Source organism: Cottoperca gobio, chromosome 17 (genome assembly GCF_900634415.1).
Source record: "Cottoperca gobio chromosome 17, fCotGob3.1, whole genome shotgun sequence".
In the NCBI taxonomy this organism is placed as follows: Eukaryota; Metazoa; Chordata; class Actinopteri; order Perciformes; family Bovichtidae; genus Cottoperca; species Cottoperca gobio.
In genome coordinates this window covers 2293356-2319305 of record NC_041371.1, presented here as the reverse complement: position 1 = coordinate 2319305, position 25950 = coordinate 2293356, and the positions used below count along the sequence as shown (strand labels likewise).

The 25950-nt window shown below is 45.0% G+C and overlaps 1 protein-coding gene across 1 annotated transcript in view; it reads right to left on the bottom strand.

Annotated features, from left to right (window-relative positions):
* The window catches only part of LOC115022120 (receptor-type tyrosine-protein phosphatase N2-like), a 181074-nt gene that overhangs the window by 36025 nt on the left and 119099 nt on the right, over nucleotides 1–25950 (bottom strand). The window contains exon 13 of the mRNA XM_029452999.1: nucleotides 6499–6711. Coding sequence (XP_029308859.1) covers nucleotides 6499–6711 — 213 coding nt within the window. The remainder of the gene's footprint in view (nucleotides 1–6498; nucleotides 6712–25950) is intronic.

The following is a 25950-nucleotide window of genomic DNA, read 5'->3' as shown; positions in this document are numbered from 1 at the left end:
GTAGCTGAAGCTAAACGTGCACAACAATGAATGTCAGCTGTCACATCGTCTGCGTGGCAGAGCAGACGTCCGTCTACAAGCCGCTGACTGTGACAGACGATCCGGGATGGATCTCTGCAGGTATCTGTGTTTCCTAATGAGAGATGCTGATGATTAACTAGCGGCCGGTGTGACTGACGCTGGAGGTAATGTGAGCAGGCCTTCATTAGTCTGGATCTCACTGATATTCACGTAGGTCGGCGGACTGACACTGATCTACGAGCTCGGACTCATAACTGTGTGCAGATTATTAAAGTGCTTCAGCAGCTGAAAGCTCTGTTGCTGGGAGGCAAACAGAGACAGACACTACAGGAAGCTCTGAGCCAGAGATCAATAACTCTGACAATCATTTATCAGGAAAAATGACAAATATTCACACGTTTTGACTGGACAGAAAAATATATTTGAAGGCGTCAAAATTAAAATTAAAATTTAATAAACTTAGTTATTACTTAATAATCAAACTGAATCATCAACATGTATATGAAAACAACCAATAGTGGAAACTCTACAGCTAAAGTCATATAACTTATAAGTGTATTTATGCTTTAAGTTATTGATCAGAATCCTCTTATAGAATAAGAATCAATACTTTTACCAAACGAGCCAATAAGTGAAAGTAAAATCAGTTATTTTATTGTTCCTCGCGTCCCTTAACGACACTTTTACCCACTTTCATGTATTCACACGTCTCGTTGTTTGTTGAAGGTTAAATTGATTTATCGGGTTTAGTTGTGTTTCTATGGTTACAGATCTGAAAAGATTGTAAATCATCTCATCTGGTGATAAAACCATTTTAATCAATATTCTGTAGCAAATGATTAATTTCTTTAATAGTTACATGCATAATAACTGGATAAATGTATAATGAGGCTTTCCATTAGGGCCTTGATTAATCCTATTAATCACTGCTCTGCTGCTCAAAGTTTAATGTAAATCATCTCCTGAAATATGTTGAGTGTATGTACAATTATTTAAAATTATATTTAGGGCTTAAGATAGACGGGGGAGGGGGAAGAGGGCTGCAATGCACCTTTATACTGTCGTGGATATTTATGGCTCACAACATTGTGGTATGAAACAGAGAGGAATCAATAAAGCACAGACACAGATATAGCTGATTAATTATTATTTTGTTGTACAACAAACACTAATAATGAGAACACTACCTGCTTCCAAACACAACCGCGTAGTGTCCCTCAGACAAAGACAATCCTGCCCCTTATATAGGAGCTGCACGAACCCTGTGGCAACATACATCGATCTACTTCTATTGCCTCAAACTTCATGGCACCAAGGTAATCTATTCCAGATGCAAAGGTGACCTTCTTATGACCTTTGAGATCATGTTGTCAGAACATATATTGTTATTTACATATGGTATGGATCTTTATATCGGGCTCCTGATGTAAACTTAATGAATAAGACATTGTTCTTTTCGCTTGTTTTAACAATACCTTTACATGTTCATCTGTGGTTAAGTTGCTTTTAGCGTATATGTCCAAATTGAAAACTTCTTGAGTTAAAGCTGCAAATATTGGACTTTATTTCAAGTATTTTAGTATTTGCAGTGAGGGAAGGGTTACAGTAGATACCAGAGGTGGATCACGCTAACTACTCAATTTCAGATGCCTTATAAAAGTAAAAATATTGGCCATATAAAATTATTTTAACGCCGCCGGCTTTTAAATACACACGTTTGTGTGCTTTCCTCTGCAACATGGAGCACAGAGCAATGCATTGTGGGTGTTTTGTCTGGGAGGGAAACACATGATCAACAGCATTCATATTTCAACGAGCCCACACAGTAAACTTTGCCGCCGCAGCAAACTCTTTTATGATGTAATTAAAACTGATTCAAAATGGCTCCCCCCCCCCCGAGAGCCAATTAGAGGACAAAAAAGGCAGAAATTTGGAGGAATATTATAAGCGAGGACAGCTTTAGAGTCCGAACGGTGCAGATTTACGGCCTCGCCCCAAGCCGCCTTCGGACAAACACAAGTGTCTTTATTTACAGTGTATTGATTTTAAACTCTTCATACTTTATCAGGTGGCCAGACGCGCCACGTTAATCACGTCTGCTGTGCATTTTCCTGCTTTGTCTCAATGTTGCCATTTATTTGGGAATTTATGGCCTTAATGACGGAGCAGGTGAGACCAAGTCCGACTCTCAAGGACACTTACAACACACGCTTTCACTTGTCTCTGCTAAGTGTGGCGGCCTCAGAGGCCTGCGAGGGAAGAATCACTAAATCTGCACCAACTGTACCGAGAAAATATCTCCGCTCAAGATACTGAAGCGTATGCACTTATTGATTTTTGGTACATCATCCAATTTTTTTAAATATAAAATGGCCTATACTTTATATTACTGTCTCTGTTGATACATTTCGTCAGACGTTATTGTTGCAGGAGATGCAGCCGGGGCGGTTTTGAAAACTGGGGTCTTAAAAATCAGGTTGTAAATCTTCAAACGTTGGCGGTAAATCTATTCTCTCAACCGCATTAACTTTGACAATAAATAAAAGGCGGATGAATGTTAACCGTGATGGATTACCAATCTCTAGAAAGCTTTGAGTCTTTCTTTAAAATGATTTGATAGAAAAAACAATTGAAATGAATGAAAACAAATGTCTGTCTGGAAGGAAGAAAATCAATCTGAAAATGTTCGGCATCATTCGAAAATCACTTGGCAGACATTATCGTTAGCAAGTGGACATTCAGCGTGCGACAGCAACGTTGTCGTCTAAATAACTGAAATGTAAAATGACTATAAGGACACATCTCTGCTACACGATGAGACAGAAGATCATCTTTGATGCACAGTCAGAATATATATATATATATTCTAATACGAGGTCTGCTTTGCTGCAGATATCAAAGAACACCAGAGAAAAGTAGATCCCGGCGTGAAAGCGATAAAAACAGTTGCTGCTGTGAAGTTGGACGAGTGTAAAGTAGTTTGTGGGATCAGTGTCGGTGCTTTAACAGAGCATGTGAGCCTCATCAACCCTCCCTGCATGAATAAAGGTTAAAAGAAAAACCCCCCATCAGCCCCCTCTCATGGGCGTCATGCCAGGGAATCCGCTTGGCGCCACATAACCGTCTCAAATCATGCGTCACCCCAGGGAGACGGCGGGCGTGTCGGCGATGTGGAGGCGTGTGCCACCCGAAGCACCCCTTCTTTATAAGAGCTCAGTAATGTGCAGGGAGACTGTGTTTGGGGGTCGGGGTGTGTCAGCAGGGCCCCGTCGGGCACACGGGGGCGCCGCTGTTTACACGCCCTGCTGACCAAAACAAATGTAGAGGCCTTCAGCCGAGTGCTTCGTCTCCGCGCTCCAACAAACAAACAAATAGAAAGGGAACGTGATACGATATGGTGCCGACGAAGGAGGGCAGGGGGAGGTGGGGGGGCAGGACTGAAGGACTAAAGAAAAGACCCAATAATATATATATATATATATATGTATATATATATATGTAAATATATATATATATATATATATATATATATATATATATACCGTATAAATATATATATGTATATTTACAGTATATATATATATATTATATATATGCTTGTTTCAAAATGTAGTGGTTACTTGCTGTATATAACTTTACTATATGTCAACATTTTGATTGCAGATTGGAAAACTCAACTCACTTCTACGAGATACAAAACAAAGTTATCACGTTTACTCTCTCAGTAGAATCTGTGGCAGTTTAAATTAGGATTAGCATGGACTCAGATTTATGATTTCCACTAAATTTGTTTTGTGCATGTGCAGGTTGAGACGTTGCCAAAGATAAAGGCTACAGAGGTTTTGCATTATGGTTTGGGTCTAACACTTCTTTGGGATGAGCCCTGACCTGCACCCTCCCTGTTTACCACATTACAGCACTTCCTGCGACGGCTCTCGACATAACTACACTCCTGCAGAATCATCAGCATGTTCCTCACTGACCTGCCTTATGAGCTATTTATATATCGTCCAACATAGTGTGTTCACTTCACAAAAGGACGTTGACAATGTGAGATGGGTTTGTGCAAAATATCTAGAGTAAGATAAACGTATGAGTCCAGTGTAACACTGCAGATCCCATTGTTACTGCTGACAACTGTATGACATGTAATCAATCAAATAACATTCTATGCGTCTATAAGTTTATCAGCAAACTGTATTTGTCCAAGAGCGGTCAGTAAAAAGCAGAATCGACACGGAGAGGAAGGAGGTGCAGGACAGTCGGGGAACAGGAGTTATTGTCTAAACTGAGATGTGCTGGAAACGTGTTTTGCGGTGTAAAGATGATGTTATCGTGCAGAACGCAGAGAGCGTCTGTGAGAAGAGAAATGCAGGTTCTTTAAATAGGATAATATTACCCTGAGATAATATCTGGTGAAAAGTTCCACTGCAATCAAGCGCAAAGATCTCGTTCTGCACGCGGATACTTTCTTCTGCTTCCACGAAAGAAAGACTTTTAAGATGAGAAGAAAGTTTGTGATGTAAAGATAAACTGAAACTCCCAGGGATCATCCGCCATCTCCCCGCCCCGCGCTCAGACACACACTCCTCTGTCGACGCCCGTCAATCAATGTCTCCTTTGTCAGTCGCGGCCAATCCCATGTCGCCGTTTCACGGGGACCGTTTGATTGACAAGCAGGGGAGCGGAGAGCTGAAGGTGGAGGGGATTCAGGGGGAGCTAGCGGCACGGTGACGTGAAGACGGTGTGTGTGTGTGTGTGTGTGTGTGTGTGTGTGTGTGTGTGTGTGTGTGAAGTGAGGCCTCAAACAAATGCTCCAAGGGCAAGAATCATTAACATGCAGTAGCTTGTAAGAGTGTGTGTATGCATATATGTGTGTGTTTGTGCATGTTTATGTGTGTATGAGCGTGTGTGTGTGTTTGACAGCCAATACGAAGGAGATGCAGCAGTAAGGCCGTCAGGCTGCCTGCCGCTGCCTGTCTGCTTTAATTGCATGGAGCCCTAGAGACTGCACACACACACACACACACACACACACACACACACACACACACACACACACACACACACACACACACACACACACCAGCCCAGGGAACCCCTCTACACAGCAGTGCTGACAAAGAGACGAGGCTTACACGGCTAAGATGGGAGCTGAACACTGAGGTCTTTCACTGAGGATGACGACGGCGTGCTGTCGAGACTCGATAAAGACGACAGAGGAGAGAGAATCCACTGGAAGAGCTTTGGGAGTCTTGAGCAAAGCAAAGGCTGCGTAAACCTCCCAAGAACGAGCGACATGAGCGTTTTTTCGTTCGCTATTAATCAAATGAATAATGCGTAAACACAGTTTTCCAATTAGAGGCTTAAGCAACCGCGAAGATAAGTTTCTCACACTGAGGAAATGCAAATATATTATTTAGACGGAGGAAGGTCGCTGGACACTTTCTCATGGTGGTTAAATTGTATAAAGTGAGTCCTTCCTCATTGGTAAACAATAGACGACGCACAAATGAAAATTGTGAGTCTTTACGAGTCCCCAGTGTCGAGGCAAACCTCTGACGCAGCAGCACAGTCTATTCCAGGAGTTAAAGAATCCCCAGAGAAGAGCATGAAAAGTGCACTTAGGGGAAGGGATGGGCTCATTATAAAATCAATGCTCACAGGACCACTCTCATTTAAAAACATGGTGGGGAGAAGGTCAGGGAGGGAGACGGAACAATCTCAATCTAATTCTTTACTTAAAAAGCCACTTAATATTGGATTCTGTAAATTAAATTTCACACTATTCCGGCCAAAGGATAATTACAGCGAGCAGACGGGGTAATGGAAGCGACTCGAGGTGGAGAACCTGTTGGATCGGCTATTATTGCTTCATGTTTCAAACAACAAATTGAAGCAGGCGAGCAAGTACAGTAAGCAATCGGCACACGGCGCTAATCTAGTTATAACATGACAGTGTAGAATACACTCTGTTGATTGGGTGGAGCAGAAGGTGGAGGAGGGAAGGGTTTTCTCTCCACACCAGCCACCAACACTGTGAGGTAAAGTAATCCTTATCCTTTTTGATAAAGCTTATAGTTAGGGCTGGCTCAGGTTTGGATATATACATTTGATTTGATTTAAGGCACTTTATCTGAGAGGGTTACACTCAATAAATGATCTACATATATACATCAGATTAACAGGCCTAATAATACCAGATTACACAGTTCTACTTGAAGAACCAGTGGATTCTGACTTTACAGGATAAAGAAACAACAGGAAAACATATTTCTGCTTCACTTGTGTTTCATTTCTTCAGAATGTCCTCTTATCTTGAAGAGGACGAGATAACTTTAGCTCAAGGAATAAATTAAGGGCTCGTTTTAACACGTAAACCGATGCAATCTCCGAAATATTACTTCATTTTAAAGGGTCGTAGACACCCGTCCGTACCCCACCCCGATTCACCGATGACGCAGTAGCACCTCCTACCTGATAGGTCGCGGTCGCATCGCTGCCAGTGTCTGTTCCCAGATTGGTGAGTTTCTCCTTCAGCTTGTGGTGGGAGCGGTGACGGAGGCAGTAGACCACGGTGGAGGCCAGCAGCACGCCGACGATGCACAGGATGGAAACCACGGTGAGGACCAGGAACTTGGTGGACTCCGCCTGGCTGTACTTGGTGGGGATCTGGTTGATCTGGCTTCCCTGTGGGCCACAAAAGAAGAGAAGTGTTAATAATACGTCTTTATGTTGTGAGCGGCAGCAGGTAGAGCGAGGGACTAAGAGTTTTCCACATCGCTCTGCACTCGTGGTGGTAGCAGGTGGTGTAAACTGCAGGGGTGTGAAACGAGGTCCACACACTTTCCAGCCAAAAAACACCACCAGGTGAACTTCATCTGTGCGAGCGTTTGATTGGACGAACACCGGGACTTGAAAGTGCTACTTGTCTTTGCTTCCGATGATTTCCCTCCTAAAAGAAAAACCCCCCCATTTGATTCTACACGAGTAGGTGAAAGTGTAAATCACATGGTTCCTTTCTTTCCTTTTTCGGAAACACATAAATATGCATATCACTGTGCTCGATGAATAGTATAATCACAAGCGTTTGTTCCACCATCTGTGCGCAGGAGTGCATAGAATACATAAACTCCTGTTTAGCAAAGAGTGAGACAGCTCCACACACCGTTTGCTGTATTGGAGGAATTTCTTTCTAGCGTTGCGAGCGGAGGCCACAGACAGCCGTGGCCAATTCCGACCTCGGTGGGATTTTAATCTAGTGCGTGAGAACCAGATCCCTCAGCAAACAAGTGCAGATGAAAGATTTCTCTTCACACGGCCTGCTGCTTCAGATCCCACGATGGAAACCTACTGTACGATACAAGTGAGTGGAAGTCATTCCTGTTCATGCTGAAGATAATGGCCCTGTTGCGTTTTACCTGACAACTAACCGTTAACAATAGGCAGCGTAATCCCCCATTATTACACGCTGCGTGATGCTCTACAGCCAAGACTCATCAAGAAGACAATCAAAAGCTCAGGAACAAACATTCTTTCACATCTTTGCAGCAAAAACATTTCCCCCCTTTTACTGGTACGAACGCTCACTCTACCTCACCCTTAGCTTCCCTGATACTCATCTTATGCAGCATTTTAAGCACTTTTGCGGTTATTTGTGTGCCCGAGAGAACTCCTGAGGTGCTCTGAGGCTCACAGAAAGGCAGCAGGCTCGTCTCGAGGGTGTAGAAGAAGAAGAAAAAAACCCTGCCTCCACCACCGATGGGTGGTGGAGGTCACAGAGATTAGGCGAGGTGCGGCGTGGTGAGTTAATGGAAAGGAGGCTTTGAAAGCGGTCGGGAGAAAAGGAGGCAGCCTCGTCGGACCCCTCCTGCCTGCCTGTCAGCACAGAAACCCTGGGAGGTGGGAAACGGGCCGCTCCACCCTGCACACGGATTGTTCTGGAATTCTTGTGAGGTTTCAGGGAGTGACCCCCCCCCCCTCCCCTCTCAAACACCATCACCATTCGACGATGTCCCCCCCCCCTCGCCACCCCACCCCCTATGATTTCATTCATTGCTGCCTCTGCATTCAGCACCTGATAAAGAGTGCCTGCAGAAAGACCCACAATGGGGGACAACAGTTGTTCGATGCTTTGTGGGGTGTCCAATTTGCTTGGGGAGCTCTAAGCCGTACTGTAAAAGCTGGTTGCATAGTAATGTGACTGCCCTGAAAGGAAACAGTGGGCGTCTCTGACTGGAGCGCTGCACTGAAGACTATTCTCTCAGTGCTGGGGGGGGGATATAATAGTAGAGCAGAACAAAAAAACGGGAGAAATCCAGCTCTGGAGTACAGTACATATAAAAGATTTATCTACTGCTCACTGCACGTTAGGACTGAGGCTGTTCATAAATCAGTCATAAACATAATGCAGGATTCTGTTTATGTTGGAACTGAACGGCTGCAGATATTAATATTGCATTAGACATTTGTAGAAAAAGGCAGATGCGAGTAATTGTAGATGTTTGTAAAAGATTGCAGCAGAAATATCAGCCGTTAAAGAAAAGCATCATAAACAAAAGCAGCTGAGCAGAAGCCTGTACATGTCAGGGGCCATTAATAATGCATTACTGCTGATTCCACATGCTTCCACTGCAATCAGTGTAGCTTTTATTCTTTTATTTCTTTACCCACGGATCACATAACTTCATTTTTCATGTTCCTCCCCAAGTCATCTCATTGTTTTGTCAAATGCAGTTTCGTGGAGAGGGATTGCATCTCGCTCGGCTAGTAATGGCCCATAATTCAAAGCTCTAACTGTAACAGCTCAGTCATCTTTCACGGGACAGATGCCGGCGTTTCCAAAGCACCCACCCCTCCTCACACACACACACACACACACACACACACACACACACACTGATTCCACCTCCCCTCCTTTAGCTTTTTATCATGGCTGCCCTAGCATGTCTGTCTATTGATTCAAACAAATGTAGCCTGACCCCACCTGCTTAATCAAGTTTGGTTGCAGTTGTTAGTAACAGTGAAGGGGTGGAGGAGTGAGAGACTTGGGGGTGCACGACTTGTTAGAGCGCAGCTATGAAAAACGAGCAGCCATTCTGCTCGCACTGCAGAGGCAGATGTAGCAGAAATGTGCAATGATTTGAAAATCAAATGTTTGCTCAGGATGGGAGAACATTGAGACGTGAGCTGTGATCACTGTGCAACCTTTTCAGTAACACAGCATGAAACTCAACTCAGGGACATATTGAGCAGAACGTCTGCATAACAAGTGTCACCTACACTCCGATAATAGCAGGTTATCTGCACGTACTCTGCAGCTCCGAGGCCTTTCCTCGCTCTCCCTCCTGCGGCTTCACACTTTGAATCAGATGACATGTTGAAGGCTTGATGTGGAGAGCTGCGACCGCAACGAGTACTGCAGCTCAGCGCAGGGAGGAGAAAGGAAATGTAACGGTTGCGTCGTCGGTGTGGCTATAGGTGAAAAGCAATAATCAGGGTTAATAATCGGCATCATTTCTGTATTGATTTAGTCGCTAAAATGAACCCAGAATGATCCTTCCTGCCTCAGAGGTTGATTTTCTTTTATCATATGATGCATGAAAAAAACCACAGAAAATCCTGTTTGTTTCTGGAGGAAAATCAGACGTGTGTTTCAGAGAGCGGCAGAAAATGAAAGGGAAATATTGTATCCCCAAAGGCACAGGGGGAGAAGGGAGTTCCTTTCATGCCTCCACCTCTATTGTCCATCTGCCCCAGCTAAAGCGATTGTACTTGCAAATTTTTCATTTCACATAAGCAAACGTGATTTGACATACAGTGGGCAGCTCCTCCTGACTGAGGGTTTGTGAAAAGCATTAACATAGCCCGTCGAGGATGCCGGCTGCAGACGCCGCTGGGTTCAGCCCTTTTCAGCGGATATCAGACACACTCCCTGCAGACAGACAGGCGTCTCTGAGCAGGAGGGGAAAGAATGGAGAACCTCGAAAAAGGGAGGGAAAAATAAATGTATCACAGATATTTATTTTAGTTCATTATTTCTCTCATGGCGATTTTTTTATTCAGTTTTGCATTAACGAGTTCTGCACGAGTCTCCCCTTTGACGATCTTTATCAACGCTTTGGTCGCATTTGAATTTATCTACTTACAATAATCTGCTTTTCAGCTGCTACTAAAGAAAATGTCGCTGAATTTAATTTCAGAAATACGAACGAGATGAAATCAGTTTAAAAAAGTGCAGAAATAAATGTGAGGAGTTCTTAGTGTGTGGATTTGAGATGGAGGAGAGAGGTCTCCTGGTTTGTGCGTGTGTGTGCGTGTGTTTGACAGGGTGTGTGTGTGTGTGTGTGTGTGTGTGTGTGTGTGTGTGTGTGTGTGTGAAGGGGGGGTGGATTAGCCAGGCTCCCATAGACAAAAGGCAGATGGATTTGCACGGCTCTGGCTTATTCAGAATGGGTGAATAAAGGTCAGAGGGAGAGCGGCGGCCGCCTATTGTTTTCCTTCACGACGACTGCTGTAGGAAACAAAGATCTGTCCCTCACCTCTAATTCATCCCGGGCCTTTGAAAAAGTTCAGCCGGGGTTTTAACAAAACCTTTCAGCAAACAAGCGCACACACACACACACACACACACACACACACACACACACACACACACACACACACACACACACACACACTCAGGTGCACAGTAAGTAGATGTGTCTTGTGTGTAAAATGCACACAGGTCCACGCATCCTAAACCGCAGAATGATTTTTAGATGTGATACACTCACGCCTGCAGGAGTACACTTGTACACACTTGCATGTAATTGCACACACACTCACGCATACTCAAACCCTGTAAATGCTTGCACTCATGTGTGCACATTGCACCCACACACACACACACACACACACACACACACAAAAACCCCTCAAAAAGATGCAATAAAATACAAACATCGTGTTTTTTCACTTACAAATCTAACAGTGAAACTTTGTATATGTTTTTCCTCCCCCCCTCATACCTTTGCCAGACAGAACGCAAATCTCACACATCGCATACAAATTACAATACTCCTCCAAGTTGAACATCACTTGCAGCATAAATGCACAACGTGATTTAAAGTTTGCACTCCAGCCGTGCGAAGCCGCAGCTGGAAACAGCAGTAAACCATTAAACTGAACGTTACGCTGAGATGCAGCTGCATGAAGCCCGTCGACCAGGGCGCGCCGTCAGAAAGTGTCTAAACTCCACGGAGACTCCCGTTGCACCTTCACCTCACACTGTTGCCGGAGACAAACAGCACAAAATGCCCTTAATAGATATCGCTGCAACAAATTATAACATGCATTATTTTGGGGGGGGGGGAAATGTTACTGTGTGTAAAATGTGCCGAGCGCACTCCCCAATCCAACGCGGAGCGAAGAGAAGAGGAGACTCATCATCTTTGGCATTTTGTAAAGGTTTTTGGGTTAAATGGCAGGAAAGGTTAGAAGAAGAAGTGGAACACGTTAACATGCAGAACAACAATTCAACCCTACCAAACATCCATGGGGAGGTAACGCAACAGACAGCTCCCGCGTCTAGTTCCCATTCCAGTCCGGCTGCACCGACACCACCGACTCAAAGACAGCACCACACCGACGGCGGAGGAACAGGGAGAGAGTGAGTGAGAGAGAGAGAGAGAGAGAGAGAGAGAGAGAGAGAGAGAGAGAGGGAGTTTCATCACCTCCCATCATCCCATTTCTCTCCTTAAAAAACACCAGAGAAAGTTCCTCTCCTCCTTTTTCCTGCCATTCGCTTCTCATCCGTTGCAAAGGAGGAAAAAATGCACCAACAGATTTCTCTCCGGTCTTTTTCTTGACACAATTCAGCACACGCTCAGAGAGAGAGGAGGAGAGAGGAGAGGAGAGAGGAGAGGAGGAGAGGAGAGAGGAGGAGAGGAGGAGAGAGGAGAGGACCAGCAGCCTCCAACACTTCCACCGAGAGGAACAAGATGCTTTTTTTTCCCTGAGAGACGACAAAGTGCGCTGTGGGGCTCCTCCTTATATTCCTCCCATCCCTCCCTCCATCGCCTGCCTGTCTACAGCACATGTCACCTCCCCTCGTTGCCATGGCGACGGCTCCACATGTTGCCGACAGGAGGAGGAAGAGGAGAGGAAGAGGAGGTGAGGACAAGAGAGAGGAGGGGGGTGGGATGAGGAGAAGGAAAGGCGAGCAGTGAAGGAAGGAGGCGAAAGGAGGAGGAAGGGAACGAGGAGCAGTGGAGCGAACGGGAGAGGAGGAGCAGGAAGAGGGGGGAGGAGGTGAGGACAAGAGAGGAGGGGGGTGGGATAAGGAGAAGGAAAGGCGTACAGGGAAGGAAGGAGGCGAAAGGAGGAGAAAGGGAACGAGGAGCAGTTGAGCGAACGGGAGAGGAGGAGCAGCAGGGGGAGGTGCAGGAGGAGGAGGAGGGGGAGGGGGAGGAGGAGGAGCAGGGGGAGCAGGAGGAGGAGGAGCAGAGGGGGAGCAGGAGGAACAGGGGGGAGCAGGGGGAGGTGCAGGAGGAGGAGGAGGAGCAGGAGGAGGAGGAGCAGAAGGAGGAGCAGGAGGAGGAGGAGGGGGAGGAGGAGGAGTTGGAGCAGGGGGGAGCAGGAGGAGGAGGAGCAGAGGGGGAGCAGGAGGAGCAGGGGGGAGCAGGAGGAGGAACAGGGGGAGGTGCAGGAGGAGGAGGAGGAGCAGGAGGAGTAGGAGGAGGAGGAGGGGGAGGAGGAGGAGGAGCAGGGGGGAGCAGGAGGAGGAGAAGCAGGGGGAGCAGGAGGAGGAGGAGCAGAGGGGGAGCAGGAGGAGCAGGGGGAGCAGGAGGAGGAGCAGGGGGAGGTGCAGGAGGAGGAGGAGGAGGAGGAGAAGGAGGGCGAGGAGTAGGAGGAGCAGGAGGGCGAGGAGTAGGAGGAGGAGGAGGAGGAGGAGAAGGAGGGCGAGGAGTAGGAGGAGCAGGAGGGCGAGGAGTAGGAGGAGGAGGAGGGCGAGGAGTAGGAGGAGCAGGAGGAGCAGGAGGAGGAGCAGGAGGAGGGCGAGGAGTAGGAGGAGCAGGAGGAGGAGGAGAAGGAGGGCGAGGAGTAGGAGGAGCAGGAGGGCGAGGAGTAGGAGGAGGAGGAGGAGGAGGAGAAGGAGGGCGAGGAGTAGGAGGAGCAGGAGGGCGAGGAGTAGGAGGAGGAGCAGGAGGAGGGCGAGGAGTAGGAGGAGCAGGAGGAGGAGGAGAGGAGGGCGAGGAGTAGGAGGAGCAGGAGGGCGAGGAGTAGGAGGAGCAGGAGGAGGAGCAGGAGGAGGAGGAGCAGGAGGAGGAGTAGGAGGAGCAGGAGGAGGAGGAGGAGGAGAGGAGGAGGAGCAGGAGGAGGAGCAGGAGGAGGAGGAGTAGGAGTAGGAGGAGGAGTAGGAGGAGCAGGAGGAGGAGGAGGAGGAGAAGGAAAACACTCCTCTTTATAATTCATTCACACTGAGCCTTAAAATCTCTGTTTCCTTCAAACACGGTTAAATCTTTCCGTCACTCTCTTTCTGGAAACTGGAGGAAATATGTTCAGGTCCAAACTCTCCACAGACTCTCTGCAGCGCTCTCTCTCTCTCTAACCCTAACCCTAACTCTCCACAGACTCTCTGCAGCGCTCTCTCTCTCTAACCCTAACCCTAACCCTAACTCTCCACAGACTCTCTGCAGCGCTCTCTCTCTCTCTAACCCTAACCCTAACCCTAACTCTCCACAGACTCTCTGCAGCGCTCTCTCTCTCTAACCCTAACCCTAACCCAAACTCTCCACAGACTCTCTGCAGCGCTCTCTCTCTCTAACCCTAACCCTAACTCTCCACAGACTCTCTGCAGCGCTCTCTCTCTCTAACCCTAACCCTAACCCTAACTCTCCACAGACTCTCTGCAGCGCTCTCTCTCTCTAACCCTAACCCTAACCCTAACTCTCCACAGACTCTCTGCAGCGCTCTCTCTCTCTAACCCTAACCCTAACCCTAACTCTCCACAGACTCTCTGCAGCGCTCTCTCTCTCTAACCCTAACCCTAACCCTAACTCTCCACAGACTCTCTGCAGCGCTCTCTCTCTCTAACCCTAACCCTAACCCTAACTCTCCACAGACTCTCTGCAGCGCTCTCTCTCTCTAACCCTAACCCTAACCCTAACTCTCCACAGACTCTCTGCAGCGCTCTCTCTCTCTAACCCTAACCCTAACCTTCACTCCAATGAGAGCTTCAGTCTATCTGGAACTTGTGACAAGATGTTTTACTTGCTAATATGACACGAGCTGCGAAATGATACAATCCAGTCCAGTTTCTACATCAACAATTCAATCAATCATATTTTCAGTGACGACGTCGTGCGTGGTGAGGATTCCCCCCACGACATGACGGCGACAGGATACGTGAGGATTCATCTCGCCACCAACACGATACGTTGGCCAATAATTAACAAATCAGATCAGATCAGAAATGTCGAAAATACATTTGAACAGAGTCACTTTTATATAATCTGTCCATCAGAAGACACACACAAGTCTTTATTTTATTAATCTCCCTCTCCAGGGATCCTGCACAGATGTGAGCCACCTCTGTGTCTTTCTCAACACTGACATCTTTATTGGCTTAAATTAAACTGTATCTTTATGTCCGCACTAAAAACTAATTGCTGAAATTTACTTTAACTCTAAATTTAAGCAAAAAGTCGACCGACAATGTCTGCACCACAACATGAATGCAGCCGTACTTCAGTCTCAACATTTGCAAAGTTCCAAAGAAGCTCCCTAAAAATATTTTGTGTAACCTGTTGATTACAAGCAGAACAGGAAGTACCTGCTGAGACCTGCGTCTGCTCTGTCGCTCCATGTGTCCATCAGAACCTTCTCCGGCAACGCAAGGCTGCAGTTGACAGTAAGAGTTTGTGCTGCTACTTAGGGAGGTGACCCACCCCACCACATACACACACACACACACACACACACTCACACACACACACACACACACACACACACACACACACACACACTCACACACGCACACACACACACAAACACACCCGGCCCAATTAACAAATAGGGCTAATGAGTTATTAGATGTGGAGAGTGGACAAGGAGGCGCTGAGACCAATGAAGGACTAACAGCTGCAGCAAACACAGGAGGAGAGGAGGGTTAGAGTATTAACACAGGAAGGTAAGAAGGTGTGTGTGTGTGTGTGTGTGTGTGTGTGTGTGTGTGTGTGTGTGTGTGTGTGTGTTTGTGCTTGTATGTGCAAGTAAAAGAGACATACTGGAGGTGTTTACACTTGTCCCTTCCATGTCTGGATGTACATTTTATAATAATACATTTATCAGTCTGCACATGTCTGTTTAAGACAACTGTTTGCAGGTTGTGTGTGAGTGTGTGTGTGTGTGTGTGTGTGTGTGTGTGTGCGTGTGTGTGTGTCTCCCATCGTACGACTGTGTGCAGTTCGGCTTAGAAAAGAAAGTGAGGGGGCAACGAGAGTCGATGCTGCCTAATGCAGATGACAAAGTCCTTCCTGGGGAGCGTGTGTACGTGTGTGCGTGTGTGTGTGCGTGTGTGTGTGTGTGTGTGCATGTGTGTGTGTGTGCGTTGATGGGGGGTGGGGGGTAGGCTCTTCAGTTTATCTTTCTATTCAACACCCCCACCCCCTCACTCCCTACACCTCCCTTTGTCCCCTTTGGCGACAGCTGGAGGTGGCAGGCAGTGAGGACCCTGCTCTGCTCTGTGTGTGTTGGGAGGGGGGGGGGGGTTTGACCAGTGCCTTTCAGTTTGTATCCACCCCCCCCCCCCCACACACCCCTCCTTAATACTTATCTAGACCCCCACCTATCAACTCTCAATGCTCTGAACACAAGCTAACCGAACTGGAAGAGAGAAAGAGAGTTAAGGGAGCTTTGGGCGCCAATATTTCATTTCCTTTCCCTTTTAGCAGCAAGAAAATCGCTTCCCGTCAGGCTTTTACACACGCACGCACACGCATGCACACACACACATGCACGCACGCACGCACGCACACCCACACACACACACACACACACACACACACACACACACACACCCACCCACACACACCTACCTGCTCCTTCTCTTCCTGTCTCTGTCTGCATCACAGTTGTTCCAGCAGCTTACAAGCAGCAGGTTTATTCACCTTGTTCACTGGTTTCTGTCACGGCCTCAGTGGAAGCAGCTCGACTCTGAACTCTCAATCAATTCTTTGTCTCACTCTGAACTTGTGGTAGCTTTGGGTAATGAGCCTTTGCACCTTTAGCTTCGTTTTAAATGGCTATGAAAAACACTATTTTTGATTGGCCTGAGGTGTCTGCAGAAAGCAGGATCTCAGGACGTTTACAGTGCGGCCGTACATATTTAAAATCTGCACAAATCAATATGTCTTATATTAACACCGGACAAAGTAACTGATTAATGTGGCGCGCTCTTATAATCCACTTGCTAACTGACACTCAACACAACTTTCTACCCGTTATTTACATTTATTAGAACGTCTCGTTGTAATATTGCTCAACGTATTCTCATACAGCGGTTCGTATGATATCAAAGTTATTCCTAATTTTAATTCCTAATATCCAACACTTTCTTCTCGTAACATGCATACTGATCTTCCAAAGTAAACTTCCTTCTTTTCCAGGAAACAACTTGGTTCTTTATACTTCCTGCTTCACGTGGATAACATACTCATTGATTTAGTGGGAATAGCTACATTAAGTGAGAGCAGCCTATATTTGTTGCTTATTTGCAGAATCTAAAATCTAATCTTTATGATTATCTTGAATATTTAAAGTAAAAGGAGTAAAGCCTATAATCACTGTGTCCAGTGTGCTCAGCAGTACGCAACATTCCTGCAAACATCTTTTCATAAAATGCATTGATTAGAAACTTCACTGATACCTCCTTTAATTTACTTTAGTGAAAAAGGTTACACCACAAACACTGAGCGACATTGTATTTGGTGAAACACCTGCACACAAAGCACCTCACAAGGCCACGGTTGCACAACTAAAGTGGTATAAATGGTGCTGGCATGAATGAAAAGTGCCGTACCTTATTCTATGTAGAAGAGATCAGTGGAGGAGCAGATGTGCTGTGAGAGGTTTGTACTACAGCCTACAAAGATCTGACAGCCGTGGATTCGTCTAAATGGAGCATTGTGCTCACGGTGAATGCTTTCCCTCCATGTTACTTCTTATCTGTGAGCAGAATCTCTCATGTTGTGTGGTATTTGCTGCTGTCCTGATCCTCTGCACCATTGGAACGTCTGGGAAATGGTATCAAGGTTTCTACAGCTTCACATGTAGCAGTTGTTGGGTGGAGAAAGGTTTAATACCGGCAGGTTGGGGCTTTTACTCTTTGTGTTGCTCAATGCCGAACCTGCAGGGCATGAAATGACTGACTGACGGAGGGAAGCAAGAATCGGTAATGTGACCTGTATGTTTAGACATTTTTAATCTACAAATGCCAAGAAATGATTTCAAATGGCATTGAATTACTGGATTGTTGGTGTTTTTTAGAGTTTCTGATCAGTACACACACAGCCTTAATAGATGATGTTTGCAGAGACAGTTGATCATCCAACAACCAATCAAATGATCTATCCAATAAAAATCCACGATATATTTACATTATAGCATTTAAAACAATGTGCTTCAAACGTTTTGGGCGACTTTTTAGAGAAAATCTAGATTTGTTGAAAAACTGCTACTTGCATTTTTCTAAATAAACCAAAACATCTTTTTAATGGTGCTGCAGGTAATTCCAAAAAAGGTATTGAACACCAGAGATTGAGAAGTATTGTGAAAATGCCATTTTAGCTTCACTGATTATTTGAAGTTAACATTTTTACTTTCTACTTTCAGATGGTAGAAAAGACGACTGGCACAGTAGTGATGAATACCAAACATCCTTGCTTCTAGTCCACAAAGAGCGTTTTGATAACTAAAAGAGAAATTATGTTTGCATATGAAGACAATCAGCCTCTTCCTGATTTGTGCAGCAAAGCAATCCTGCAGATCCCGTTTCAAATCACCCCCAGAAACACGTCAACTGTTCAAACCCTCTCAGTAACACATTGGTTTGCGGTGTTCAGACTCATTACCTTTGAAGTTCGTCATTTGTTTTGGTATTTCAAAGCTACAAACACCTTTAAGACGGTCAGAAGTAATAATGTTTGTTGTGATTTTCTGAATCATCACTGTAAATCTTTTTCACATACGTTTCCTTGCTCAGTTTTATAATAGATTAAGATTGATCGTGACCATAAAGTTGTCTCCTTTGCATGACTGCATTGTATTCCCTGCCATGACTGGAGGCCGTGCAGAACACCCAGAGAGAGAGAGACTCTGCTGTCATTAACTATGGATGAGCAGAAGGTTTTAGACCAACAGTCTCCTCTTAATGAGCACACAAAACATCACTCATCTCTCAACCTTAAAAAACAGTCGTGTCTGCCTCTTTGTCTGACGCTTCGGAGCGACGTGGACATCAACTCCGTCGTCAGATGGAAGCGACATCAGACGCCGTCATTGGCCATCGCCTGGATACCAACAAACAGCTTGTGTGATATTCAAACGGTCACCGATGGATACAAAATGAAAGGCTCTCTCTCTTGTTTTTCACCAACATGACAGCTCATTCAGCCCAGGACCACCAAACTGATGGCCTTTGTGTGCGGCGCAACATATTTTGGATTCCTGCGACCCACCGTCGTGCCCCCGCTCGCCCTGTCATCGGGGATGGCACCCAAGACAAAAGAGCCATCATCCACATGATATGGTAGCCCCTCGGCTCCGACGCCTCCTGGGACATAAATCTTCAACATACAGTGAACAAGCATAACATCTGGGCTGACTGACAAACTGACTGTGACAGAGTCTTTCCTACAGTTACATACTGTAATCGGACTCTATAAGACAATTATGATGCCGTTCTAATACTGCGCAGAAGTGAGACTCAAAACTATGTACTTTATACTATTGTACGCTACGTTTCAGAGGAACATATTGTTCTGTTACAGAGAGAATATAGTGTGTGGTAACTATCTTTGTTTGTCTGTTTCCATCCATACATATCCTAAATACATATGCATACAGTATACAGCTGTATGCATATGTATATATTGTACAGAGACACTGCTGACACACGGATTTTCCGCTACTCTTTTTCTAGCAAACACCGTCTGCAACACAAATATTCTTCATCAGTTTATAAACGCACACTTGATGCCTCTACCTTTCCTCTTCATATTCTATCTTTCTATTGCACCCACTCAGTTTCCACACACACACACACACACACACACACACACACACACACACACACACACACACACACACACACGCTGGAACCTATAGCTAAGCTCACTTCACAAGCTGGAGAAATGGCTTGACAGTGGAGTCCGATGTAACTGTCTTCTCTGCAGTCAGAGAGACGAGCATGAAACATTTCTCCTGACAGTCTCGACCAGCGCTGCGTCACCGTCAGCCGCTCTTACTCTGTGAGCTCCATTTCCCCAGTCCAATCACACCCTGAGAGCTTAAAGGTACCGTGCGCCGACTGTTGTACCCCGACTTAAGAAAAGGGGACTGTCCTCACCAGAAAAAACGACAGACGGTCATTTATCAAAGAAAAGTAAATGTTTTCCTGCCGACGTTCGCATGATCATGCATCAGCTCATTCTCTCCTTTCAAATACCAATGACTTTGTGTTGGATGGGGGGGAGCAAGACAGAAATTGTGCCTGAACCACATCGTCTGTTTGTTCCTGCACACACATTTACCCTCACACAGATGTACCTGCAAACAAAATGCATCTTGAAAGGTTTTTACTTTGTGTCATTAAGTTCTCCTCCAGTATCCACACTGCATGTAGACAACAACTAAAATGGGCTCTGGTCAAATGAGCTACTAAGACAAGGTTGTCGCGCAGACAAAGTTTCTGACACCAGAGAATACAATTTGCTTCCTATTTCTTATCAACTTTCTCTAACCTGAACCATTACTACAATGTTCCCTTACCCTTAAGTTTTACTTTCCGAAACTTAACCATAGCATGGGCAGTTTAGAAAATATGAATTGTTTTGGGAACAGTCTTACGTGGGTTGTTTTGGAAGATGCTGGCAAATGATCTATTTTGCCATTTTGGTATGAGGACTTGTATGTCGTCTGCATAGTATATGATGCAACTCAGCACTGCATTGAATTCACTTTAAACTGCTGTGTGTTTGTCCTCAAATAAACAGTTACAGTTATATATATATATATATATATATATATATATATATATATATATATATATATATATATATATATATATATATATCATTATATATCATTATATATGTTACAGTTTTACTATGTAAATATGTCTAGTTAGTCTGTAAAAAGAAAATTATTACGTGTTTTCGTACTATTTACTCTACAATTTGTACTATTGGTGTTCAGGCTTCCAAATACAACACCGGAAGGTTGTGAGTTCAATACCAGGAGCTGCCACCATTGTGCCCCTGAGCAAGGCACTGGATAAGAGCGTCTGCTAAATGACAAACAATAATCCTATATTATATAGTAGTTACATATTTCATATTTGGTCCAATACCAATCACAAATGGCATCACTGCGACGGTGTGCCCTTTCACAGATATTCATTTTGAACCAGTGGGTGTGACACCATCAAGGCACTTGAATTATTTCAGCAACTCGATGTGAGTGTGTTCGCCACCTGGCTGAGAAAGCAATGACATTTTGAAAGAGTCGGCTTTTGTCTGGAAGCACAGAGAAACGTTCTCCGTCTCCTCCTCACACATCAAATGAAGTATTGTTCTGTAGCAGAGGCAGGTTGCAGAAATGGAGGGGAAGGGAGAGACGGATGGTTCCCTCTCAACCATCAGCTTTATCAGCCATCTCCTCGGCTGTGAGGAGGATGCCTCAGAGCTCTGCGAAATAAATTGAGGGTTATTTTCTTATGAGATGCAGACTGAGGGGAAGGTGATAACAATGACTTTTCTCACGTCATTAAAGGCATTTTTACATCTGCTTGTGGCTCCCAGTGGATTGTTTTCTTCATTCAGTGTGACAAATAAATATCTAAGAGCTGTGCTGTGCTTCCACATGACTATCACACGCCTGCAGCCAACATGGATGGTTACTGTCACGGTTTGCAAAAGTGCTCTTAAGGACTTTTCATAAAAGAACATTTAGGACGTTCTTCAAAGGGTTCTTATCTGCAGTTCCCCAACATTGTCTTGTCTGATATTCATGTGTACCCTGCTCCTTTTTTAGGATCCTCTCCTGCCAACAGTATATCAAATATGACCCCAATCTTTTCCTTACCTTGAGTAAGTAGCCATATATATGCGTCTCCTCTAGCCACAAATCTGACTGCAATCCATCGTAGTTTTCCGGGACTACATGCAAATCAGAATCGGTCCTACTCCAGTCTAGAGATGCAGCAAAAGCTAAAGCTAAAGAATAACTCATACACCAAATCATTCTAGTTACAACACTAACAGTTGAGCGCATGGATGACTCAAATGGATGGACTATAATTTAAACAATTTGCTCGTCTTCGATGGCTCTCGCTCACACACACATAGATCGTTCAATGTTTTTACTCATTGGACAAATGCTAGACTTGCAAAAGCAAACCTTTCTGAACCTCACGCAACATCTGCGTTGAAAGGATCCAGTTGAGGTGGTTCGGGCATCTAGTAAGGATGCCACCTGGGCACCTCCCTAGGGAGGTGTTCCAGGCACGTCCAGCTGGGAGGAGACCCCGGCAAAGACCCAGGACTCGGTGGAGAGATTATATCTCCTCACTGGCCTGGGAACGCCTCGGGAACCTCCAGTCGGAGCTGGAGGATGTGGCCTGGAGAAGGGAAGTTTGGGGTTCCTTACTGGAGCTGCTGCGGGAGACGATGGATGGATGGATGGATGGACACAACATCTATGACCTTCCGCAACTGTAGATCAGGTCATTTAGGAAGACCCAGTCAATCCTGGCTGATCCTAGCCGCCACATGTCAAAGGAGTTTAAGTTTGATACAATCTGCCAAGACACAGGACCAACAGACTCAAGCACACACGTCTCTGCTGCATTTGTTTTTTTAAATACCTTAATGTGATCTTTGTATTGAATTTACTTAATGTGTTGTTTGTTGTTTAGATATACTTGATCCTTGACAATCCATCCCAAATGCTTCTTGGATGCATTAACACAGGTTGTTTGATATCAGATAGTTGATCCACATAAGACTCATGAAGACACAATGATTTGTCTAAACGCAACCATAACCTCACTTTGTTTCATTATGTTGTCAACCAAAACTGCAAGAACAAACAAAAAATACAAACTTGATTTGATTTGACAAGAAGATGATAATCTCTAAACCGAACTACTGACCATGATGGTCGGTCATCCATCCATACACTACACTTTGAATAAAACAGGAATAAAGTCGACTATCTCTCATTATCTGTTGTAATACATCCAACCGCAAACCAAATGTGTCAGAGTGACCCTCCCCAACACAAACCAGAACCACCCACATGCAGAGCCTCCAAACGCAGCAACATTGTGTGTACTGTATGGTTGTGTGACTTTCTGCCCAGATTAGCTTGTTAAAATAGAGCAGCAGCGTTAGCTTGCACCGCGCTTCAAAGCCGAGAAAAGGCTGTTGATCAAGGTGAATGCTACGCTTGTCGTCTCACCTCTTCCTCACATTCAATCACCCACACGTCCGCCTGCTGGCTGCCAGTGTGTGTGTGTGTGTGTGTGTGTGTGTGTGCGCGCGCGTGTGTGTGTGAGAGAGAGAGAGGCTGATGGCATGAATGAGGGAGTATGTGTTAAACGAGTGTTAGTTTGTGTGTTCATTTGTGCAAGGGTTAGGAGTTGATTGGAAGTGTGTGTGTTATGGATGAATACATATGTCTATGGCCGTGTGTCTGTGTTTTCTATGTGTGTAGGGATATTGTGTGTGTGTGTGTGTGTGTGTCTCCGACGTGCTTATTTTCCTTTTCAACATTCAGCTCAGCGGCACTGAAATGTTCTCAAAAACTGCAAGGCTGATAGTGAAAGGGGAGCGGTTCAGGAATCTATTTGCATAAGAGCTGAAAGGAAGCAGAACCTTAAGGTGAAATGAGCAGCAACCAACGGCTGTTCGTGGCCTCACACCAGCATTTGGTTCGAGCGATAGACAGAGTGGGAGACGAAGTAATCGTGGGAGGGAGCTGGAGGTGCAAAGCTTTGTTAGACTGCCGTCATATACAAGGTCTTAATATTTTATTGTATGATTAACTTCTTTACAAAGTTTCTTGGGGATCCATTCAATAGTTGAGATGTTTCACTCTGCAAATGGACACTGGTGACACACTGTATGTTGTGAACTGTACACCGACTTGTAAACGTGTAATCAGTTAGTGGTATTTCATCTTTACGTGTCAGTGTCAGTCTAAAGCCTCCTATATGTTTCTTCCTCTGTGCCATACAGCGACATTGTTGTCCAAAAACTATTAGAAACACTAATGAGCCAAACTGTTGCACGTGACATGTTCCTTCATTACCACGAACTGTACACACACTGTAGTGGTAGTTGACTCCCTCACACACCGTCCTGTTGCCCCAAATGTGGATTAATCTGCCGCTGAAATTTGCTCAAAACTACAGTGACCAGCTGTTTTATGAAATTAAGGAGCCTTTTAAACAATTAATGCATTTGTTCTTCAGTAGGGACCAATGGGCTTGGGATGAGACACACAGACTACAACACTGTTGGTGTTGACTTCTTGACAGAAACATGCTTTAACTTTAAGGATTGGCTCACAGAAATGACAAAAATAGGGACTAGGTTTTCAGTAGAAAGTTCTTCCAATAAAAGTGTTCACAGTGAGAGATGAGGGCATTACTTTGAAAGGAGCTCATTTGTCCAACACTGAGGGTTCTGTGTGTTTCCAGCACATCTGAAAACCTGGGCAAGTTTAACTAAAAGCATCTGCTAGGAAAGATTCCACGAGAGGTGAATTAGATCATATACGTGTGATGTGTGCAGAGTGCCCGTTTCGTTCCACAAACAAACACACATACGTGCACAACAATCAATTATATGAGCGATGTAAATTTTATATGTGCTTTACTTGTTTTATCTCTATTTAAATTCAAACACACAACAAACAGTCTGCAGGTTGTAGATCAGCTTCATCCGCTCTGTGGACTTCCTGTTTGGCTTAATAGTTGTTAACTACAACCCCGCTGCTATAATGTGTGCTTATATCCATCAAGGGAGCTCGGCACAGGCATTAATGCACCATGCACAACGCCATTAGCTGCACTTGGCAAGGCTGCAAACAGCCAGCCGTGGAATATTAAATACATGTGACCCGGAGAGCACATATTACAAAATGGCAGCGACCCCGCCTGAGGGGAGCATTGTTTCCGCAGGGACCGGGACTCTCGGCAAACACCATTTAGTCTCCATTCATCAAAGTCATTTCTTGTTTTTCCAAACACCAGGAAATCAGGGGCGAGGTCACAATTTTCACAACAGGAGGAGGAGAAAAAAATAAAAGAACAACAATATTAAAAAAGTTTTCTTTGCATAATTATTCATCATTAGCTGCACCCCATCGGTCCAGACTCATGTCATCGTCATGACAACGACCCCCTGGGCCTGAATTCACCCCTCTATACTTCCCCCCGCCTTCACCTCCCACTGCATCCCACACTCCCCTCACATGAACAACTCCAGCGGGACGGCCTCCCGACTAACCACGGCCGCCGGGCATTTCTCTGGTGTGCAGGACCGCTGCTTGAAACTCGCTCGTCCTCCTCGTCTGGCACAGAAACACTCAGAAGTCTCACGGCTGTCTGACGCGCTCAATACGACCCAACACGACCCAACACGTTCTGAATAAACTCAATGGAACTGATCGAAATTCATCCATCATTTTGGTCCATTATTAAAGTATGTTTATGTTCTTCATTTGCAACCCAAATACGCACAAAGTCCTGCCTTGTTTTGTAGTTTCATTAACATCCTTTTACCAATGACTCCTGTGAAGGTTCAGCGATGATAACTAGTGATTGGACTACACAACAAAGGTCAACACAGAAACATGCTTTTAGTATGAAGTTCTTGAGTTCTTGGACTTTAATTATGACTCCGACCTTTCTGAACCTGTGGACCTCTACAACCTGTATTTGAATACTCCTCTACCTCCTCTTCGGTAATAGACAATCTTACTTAAACTTACTGCATTTTCATAAATAAAATATACTCCAGCAAGAAAGAGAGTACAATAAACTATATATGTGAGGCACAATCCAGAGAGAGAGAGGAACAAGAAACACAAAGGATGACAAAGAGTGGCACAAAATGACATCAAACTTCAGCCAGGAGGAGACTGGAGCAGAAACCACAAAATACATCAAAAACCAAGAGAGGGACATAAAGTCACGAGTGTATGTTCAAAGCGAATGCACAGGGGAAGATCGTGAACTGCTTCACACTGAGCGTGGTTTCTGCAACACACGGAAACGTACTGAATGTTGGAATATGTTTGTTACACAGAAATTGCATCATGAAGCTCGGATGTGACTTGTAAGCCAGTATGGAAGACTGCACGACAATAACATGCGATAAAAAACACAATTAATTAACTTAATGCAACATTGTCTGATTTAAACAGACCATTGATTGAGACGCCTGAGAGAATCGGCTGCACTTCATTAGCTCAAGTGTAAAAGCTTCATTTGTTTGGGATGTTTTCAGGTGTTTTAGTTTACAGGTTTAACGGAGAATCTTGCATTCCGGAGCACCGAGACTGAAATAAAATCAATCAAGATAAATAGAAATCACTAATACTCCGGTTTGTTTCTCCAAGCGGAAGATGCAACCAAAGAAAACAACTCTATCTTAACGC